The sequence below is a fragment of the Vigna radiata genome, chromosome 6 (genome assembly GCF_000741045.1).
Source record: "Vigna radiata var. radiata cultivar VC1973A chromosome 6, Vradiata_ver6, whole genome shotgun sequence".
Classification (NCBI taxonomy): Eukaryota; Viridiplantae; Streptophyta; class Magnoliopsida; order Fabales; family Fabaceae; genus Vigna; species Vigna radiata.
In genome coordinates, this window is record NC_028356.1 from 11,261,345 (window position 1) to 11,268,562 (window position 7,218).

General features: G+C 38.5%; 1 protein-coding gene across 1 annotated transcript in view; it reads left to right on the plus strand.

Moving 5' to 3' along the window:
• Positions 1-5,046: 5,046 nt before the first annotated feature.
• The window catches only part of LOC106763429, a 4,918-nt gene continuing 2,746 nt past the window's right edge, over positions 5,047-7,218 (plus strand). The window contains exon 1 of the mRNA XM_014647625.1: positions 5,047-5,790. Coding sequence (XP_014503111.1) covers positions 5,047-5,790 — 744 coding nt within the window. The remainder of the gene's footprint in view (positions 5,791-7,218) is intronic.

Sequence of the window (7,218 nt, forward strand, 5' to 3'; positions counted from 1 at the left end):
TCTCCTCTTTCACAATCTTTTCTTTTTCTTTTCTCTCAGCCTCACTTTTTCTCTCTTTTTCTCTCTCTTCTAACTCAACTTTTTCCTTTCTCTCTTCTAACTCAACCCTTTAAGACTTAGAACGAGCTTAGAATCAAGTAAAACTCAATAAATGAGTCAGTCGAGAGTCAAAAGCTATTTGTAGCGATATTATGCTTGTTTTGCATTGTTTTGTAGTGATTTGATGAAAGTGAAGATTGGGGTTGAAGATGAAGGTCTTAGTGATGGGTGTCGCGGCCCATACAAATTTTTTTGCAATTTAGAAATGCAGTATAGTGCTAGGGAATTACCCCTAGGTCGTCTCTCAAGGACCAATTACGGTTCAGAGTCAAGTCTAACACGAAAAGGGGGGGTTTTGAAAAGTGTTTTTGAAATGATAATTAAGCTTAATTAAAATGCATGGACATTAAACTCAATTGTGTAAACTAGAAAACATCAAAGTAAAATAAAATGATAAATCCAACATTTCATCACACAATTATCTAAACACAATTAAAACTATTGAAATGCAACACTAAATTAGAGACATCAAAAGCAACTAATCCTATTGTGCAAATTAATGCAAAACAAAGGGATAATTAAACATGCTTTTTAATCTATCAATTATGTGGCCAATATTCATCTACCAAATGAAATTAAAAGTGTAATTAGCTTGAGAAAACCCCCTTGGGCCGTGAGCTCCTAGTCCACCAAGATCCAATTTCAATTTTGACTTTTCTTCCTTAAATGAACATGCAAGGTGTGTTGACTTCTTATACATGTGCTCCATACTTCAAGACAACAAACATATGCCTTCCACATCACCTAAAACCGTCCCACCACTTCTTTCATGCAGCAAAAATTCTGGTTCCACACTCCAAGGCACATAATTCACGTGAACAATGCAAAGGGCTACAAAGAGAAATTGCTTCCAAACTAAAGGGTAAAAGGATGATACCTCAAATGCTACTTCCAATGTGCCAAGTAAGCAAAACCCAAAGAAAACAAACAACAAACACCTCCATTCCCTTAGCCATTCTCGGCAAAAACAAGGCTTAAGACAAAGCTTAAATAGGAAATATTCCCTTAGTCAAAAGTAGCTCCATGTGTGCTTGGCCAAATTGGGTAAAAAATTAATTGCACCTTCTCTCTTCTTTCTCCACTCCAATTTCGTTTTTTTTCTTCAACAAACCAACATCCAAATTGTTTCTTCCCAACTCCAAACCGAGGTACACACCCAACAAACCAAAGTTCAATTGCAAAATGATTCAAGAACAATAAAACCAAGTTCTACCTTCATAAATCCAACTTCAANACACACTTTTCTTCAACTTTTTGACCCAAACAAAACCAAACCCCTATGCTTCCTATGCAATACCGTCGAGCCACCATCATCAAGCACAAAGTCCAGCTCAAAATTTGTTTCCCAACATCAAAAACAAAATGCTAGAAGAAAATGGTTGAAGAATACAATACCCATGCACCAACTTAAGCCTTTTTCACTACCAAACTTGACAACAACTCNATTTTCATCCTCCAATCCAAGAAACTCAAAGTAAAAACGAGACTACTGCAGAAAAATGAGGAGAAAACCGAAATGGAAAATGGGTCTCCCTTCCACCAAAGAAACCACCATGAAAAAGCAAAGAAGAAGCTTCAAACTCAAGCATTCAACCTTCAAAACGAAAATCTAAAGAGAGAAATGGTAGAGCTTCATTCCATCAAGAAAGAACAAGCATTGTTGCAAAAAAATAGAAGAAGAAAAACATGATCTTGTTCATTCATGGTTGAAAACCGAAAATGGCACACCAAGGCTCCAAGAGAGAGTTCATACAAGGCAAAGCTAAAGCAAAATGTAGTATGAAGTGTGCTTGGTGTGTGTCTCGGCAAGCCCACTTGAAAATGTCGTCCCACACATAAAATGGTGGCGTCCACCTCCTAAAACGAAACCCTAGCCTAAAGCCAAGTGTCCACACATTGGGCTTCTACAAAATTTGCCACAAAAGGGCCCAAATGCACTTAATCTAGTTAAGGTTTCTAAAAAAAACGAAATTACAACTTTGTTAAAATGGAAATGACTAAATGTTGAGTCTTCAATGATCATGCCACCATCCCTAATGCTCCAAATGATGTTTCCCAAAATTTCCCTGCAACCAAAATACACTTAATAAGCTCAGAAAACCCAAATTAGCACAATTACGAATTTCCGACCAAATTAAGCAGAATTCGGAAAATGGAGAAATAACTGACAATTAAACACAATTCCCTGGTTTATTTAAGTGCAATAAACTAAATATAGTTCAAGAAATAACCACTCATCACTTAGACTCAAGATAGAGGAAGAAAATTGAAGAAAAGAAGAGTCAAGAAACCGCCCGGCGGCAAAATTCACCGTTGGGCAGTATAAGGCGAGGAGGAGGCACCTGGCGTGGGTGCGGGGCGGATTTGCGATTAGAGGCAAACCGCCGGGCGGTGGCCCCTTGCCGCTAGGTGGTAGCGATTAGATAATCAAGCACATTAAACAAGAGGAGTAGATAAGAGGGACTGAATTAGATGAAATTGTCAACCCCCAACAACTTCATTCATCCATAGTCTTTTTCGTCAATTGAATCAACACATTGCATGTTTATTTTCTATCTTTGCATTCACAACAATTATTTCTCTCTACAAGTCTTACGATTTTGATTCACACAAAAGATAACGCCTTTCGAGTCTCTTGGGAAGAACGATATCGGGTATTACCGATTATATTACTTGCACGTTCTGGTACACTTGCCAGTGAGTCAACAGGTCCTTGTCTAGTTCTCGTGTCACCGTAATTTTTTTCTTTTGCGGTTGAATAATGGGAAGTAGTCATGGACCCAGGTTCGGTTTTGGGTTGAAATGTCATAGAAGATTCAAAAGATGCAAGCTTTTTTTGTGGGGAAACTAGCGAGAGGAGAGTGTTGCACTATGCTATCGAAAGTCTGGATCAAAATTGAACTAAAACACAACGCCTTTGTTAGACGTCGGTTAGTGCGAGGTCCGACGTCTATAAGGAACATAGACGTCGGTTACTGTTATTTTAAACCTCTAGATATTCATGTAAACGTCGGTTTTATGAATACGTGGACGTCTATATAGAGAAATTAGACGTCGATGTGGGGTATAAGTAGACGTCTATATGGACGTCGGTGGATATNGTTAACCGACGTTTATATTGACGTCAGTTAAGAGGATTTCCGAACTCCCATGGACGTCACCCTTATAGACGTCTGTCGTGTAAGTGACGTTAAAAGCCCAAATTAACCGACATTAAACAGCGTTTCTGTACTAGTGCCAATTTCACATAAAAGTTTAAAAATTAAAAACATATTTAATTCAATATTAAATTAAATATCACTTAATCTATAATTATTCCAACTAAATGTATAATTTTCAATTCGATTTAAACCTGATTTATTTGAATATGTTATCTCAAAAGATTAAGAAAAAAATTACATTTTATGTATTGAACATTATCTTTATTATTAAAATAAAAAATAATAAGAATTGTTAATTATACTTTTTAAGAAAGAAGCTGACCATATAAATTTAAATATGGAAAACTGAATTTTCAAATTTAGTAAAGATCAAATCAGAAAAAAGAAGAAGAAAAGAAACAAAAATAAAAAATAATGATGTAGTATATGTAGGGGAAGGTTGTTTATCCTAATTTGTATATATTTTTGAAAGGTGAGACAAAAGGCAGGGTGGAATGACCCCTGTATTGAAGGATAATATATAGACGGTTAGAGTCGGAAACCAGTTGTTTGATTGTGACAGGGTGTGACTAGATGGAGACAGGAACATAAGGGCCAGATGAGCTTTGGAGCCACATGTCCAAATCCCAAACCACAACTTCAAACCTTCAATTGCGCTCTCTAAATAACATTAATCTTGACAAAAACTAAACAGAATATACCTGTTCCTTCTTTTGTTGTTGTTCTTTCGTCTCTCCAACTATTACAATAGGACTTCTCCTGAAAACAAAATAACAAGACAGAAGAACGACAAAATAAAAAAGACAAGAATATCCATATTAATCTGTACTGAGAAGGACTACCGGTCACATCTATTGACAAGAATATCCATATTAATCCGCCCGAGAAAAGTTTATTAAAGAAGATCGGAGGATAACACCGGACGGTTAAGAGTACCTGACCGGATGGACATAATGAACAAGTACGTTAAGATGATCAACAGTAAAGAAATGGTTAGTAAACTAAATAGGATTATAGACATCTGGGCCGGTATTAGGCCGTGATTAAGGAAACTAATTATCGGCCCATCAGAAAAACTATAAATAGAGGTCAAAGGTAAGAGTAGGTAGATAGCATTGAATACGCATTTATATTGGCTCAGTATTTTCTCTTTCTATCTCTACTGTGGAATTGGAAACTGACTTGAGCGTTAGAGCCCTTTTAACAGGTAACCGAACGGCTGGAACTAAAAAGGACGGGAGTGCGTACGAAGATCGGACGATTGCAGAGAAATTGTGAAGGAGTTGTACTATCCATTCAGAACATTTTGGCGCCCACCGTGGGGCCTGAGGAATTGTAACCAATGGTGACGACAAGAAACACTAGTGCTGAAGAACAAACGAAGATGCTGCGGGCGATGGAGCAACGAATGGCGGAGATGGAGCGAAAACATGAGGAAGAAATGGCAGCCGTAAGGGCGGAATGCTTAGAACAAATTGCCAAAAGCAGAAGCGGGGGAGCCGGAGGGCAGCAGGGCGAAGGGGCCGGCGAGAAGCAGGATAAAACGGTCTTGTTCAAGGATGAAAAGGGGGGGAACAATAGTGCTCGGGCGGAAGGAAGAGGAGAAGAAAAGGAGGATAAGGGAGACAACCATATGTTAGTAAAAGTAGAAGAGACGTCCATCCCGGTACCTTTCGTACGAGAGATCATGGAGGTACACATATCATAACAGTTCGTACCACCACAATTCAAAATGTGCGACGGGACCACTGACCCGACTGCGCATGTCAAATCGTTCACTAAAGCCATGACTTTTCATATTGGGTGTGACGCCATCTGGTGTCGGGCTTTCTCCCTGTCGTTGGAGGGAGAGGCCTTGAATTGGTTCAACTCGTTGCTAGTTAACTCTGTTGAAAACTTTAAGAGCCTGGGCGAGATGTTTAAGAAACAGTTTGCTGCATGCAGTGCGGAGGACATTACAGTGGTTGATTTGATGAACCTTAGGCAAGGCAATTTGAAAACCTTTATGGACAGGTATCAGAAAACAATACGGAGAGTTAAGGGCCTCAGCCTGGAGCTTGCTTTGCAATATCTTATGCCAGCATTGAGGTCAGTTCTGTTCAAGGACAGCATATGTCGAAACCCGCCTCAAACAATGGAGGAACTTCGACAACGGGCGGTTAATGAGGCGAGAGTAGAGAACATGAAACAACACTATCGAAAGGAGATGCAGGAGGTAAGGGTAGATAAATCCGAGGGGAAGAGGATTGAAAGGCAAGGAAATCGGCAGAACGGGCAGAAAGGGAGAGACGGACCGAAGGGCCCAAGGTTCCAACAGTACACCTCCCTCAACACCCCTAGAACCCGGATACTACAAGAAGCACTGAGTGCACAGATTATGCAAACTCCGTTAAGGCGGCCCACTCCCCCGGGGGCGGACCTTACCAAACAATGCTTATATCACCAGAACTCTAGACATGACACGGAGGAGTGTGTGACACTCAGAGATAAGATCGAGGAACTGATCCGAGCAGGGCGTTTGCAACGCTATGTAAAGATGAACGGAGTTTATCAGTATCAAGACAGGCGACCGAGCCCTCGGCCGCTAAGCCCTCGTCCGAGGAGTGTGATGGGTGTCGCCGCCCAATCAAATTTGATGTGCATTTTAAAGTGCAGTATAGCTAGGGAATGACTCCTAGGTGGTCTCTCAATGACCAACTGAGGTTTGAGACTTAGGTCTAACACGAAGTGGGGGGAACTTAGGTGAAATGCTTAGTAAATGCTAATGACTAAATTAAAATGGAAATTAAATACACCAAGCATAATTAAAATCATTAAAATGAACACTAGAATTAAAATAAAAATAAAGATAAAAAAAAATCCCTACAAAAAAAACATAACATGGCTGGCAATTAATTAAAATGNATGGCATAAGAAAAATGAGGCTTCAAACAAGGTAAATAAAGCATCGTGCAAGTTATTGAATTCAACTAATAAATGAAAGGGGTGTGAACCAACTGAAGCAGGAATAAAGTTTGGAAGAAAATATNCATTTAATGTTATTAAAATGGAACAAGCAAATTGCAATCANCATTGTAACACAAACAGAAAACACATTTCCTTGATGATTAGCATTGAAAAGCATGAAATAAATTAAACTCATTTAACATGTAGACTATAGAAATAACTACCGGTTCATGCTTGAAGAAGAAAAAAAAAATAAAAATAAAAAGCATAATGATAAACATGAACCGCGCTAACAATCTAAAAAAAAAAAAACATGAAATGTGCAATGCATGATATAGCTTAAAAGCTTACTTCGCTGACTGCAAATTCATAGAATAAAAAAAATGTATCTTGACACGAAGACCAAAACATGCTACCTAACTCTTATTTCCTATAACGTGACAACATAATGCATATTCCAATTAAGAAAAAAAAAAGTTATATCTCCTAAGCTGGACGCTACAGCGTGCACCTCTTCCAATTAATCAAGCACAGTTTTTTTTANTCTAAGAAAAGAAAAGATAAGATGCGTTGTGTGCACAACCCTTTTTTCAAAGTGAAATCAGCTCCTCCCTTTTTCATGCTTCTAGAATAAAAATATTTCTAAGGTGAATAACACCTCCCTCTTCGAGCACTGTTTCCTCCTATGCAAATGAAAGTAGCATTTCCTTCAATCAAAAAGTTATGAAAACTAAATCAAAAAAAGAAAGGGGAATTATTAAATCCCAAATGAGCTTAGCGTGAAGCTCTTCCTCCACTTGCGTCACCGTTGCTGGACTAAACCTTTAATAGAAAAAAAAAAACGCATGAACCAACACCGTGTAGCTGGTTTTCGCTTCTGCAAAGAGAGATGGATTCAACGTTGCTGCTGGAATCAAAAGAAGAAAAAGAATCATTGAATAAAAAGTGTTGTATCAAAGTGAAGGCAGCGTCATCCGTGTGCCAATTTTCATTCATCCAAAATCCAATAAAA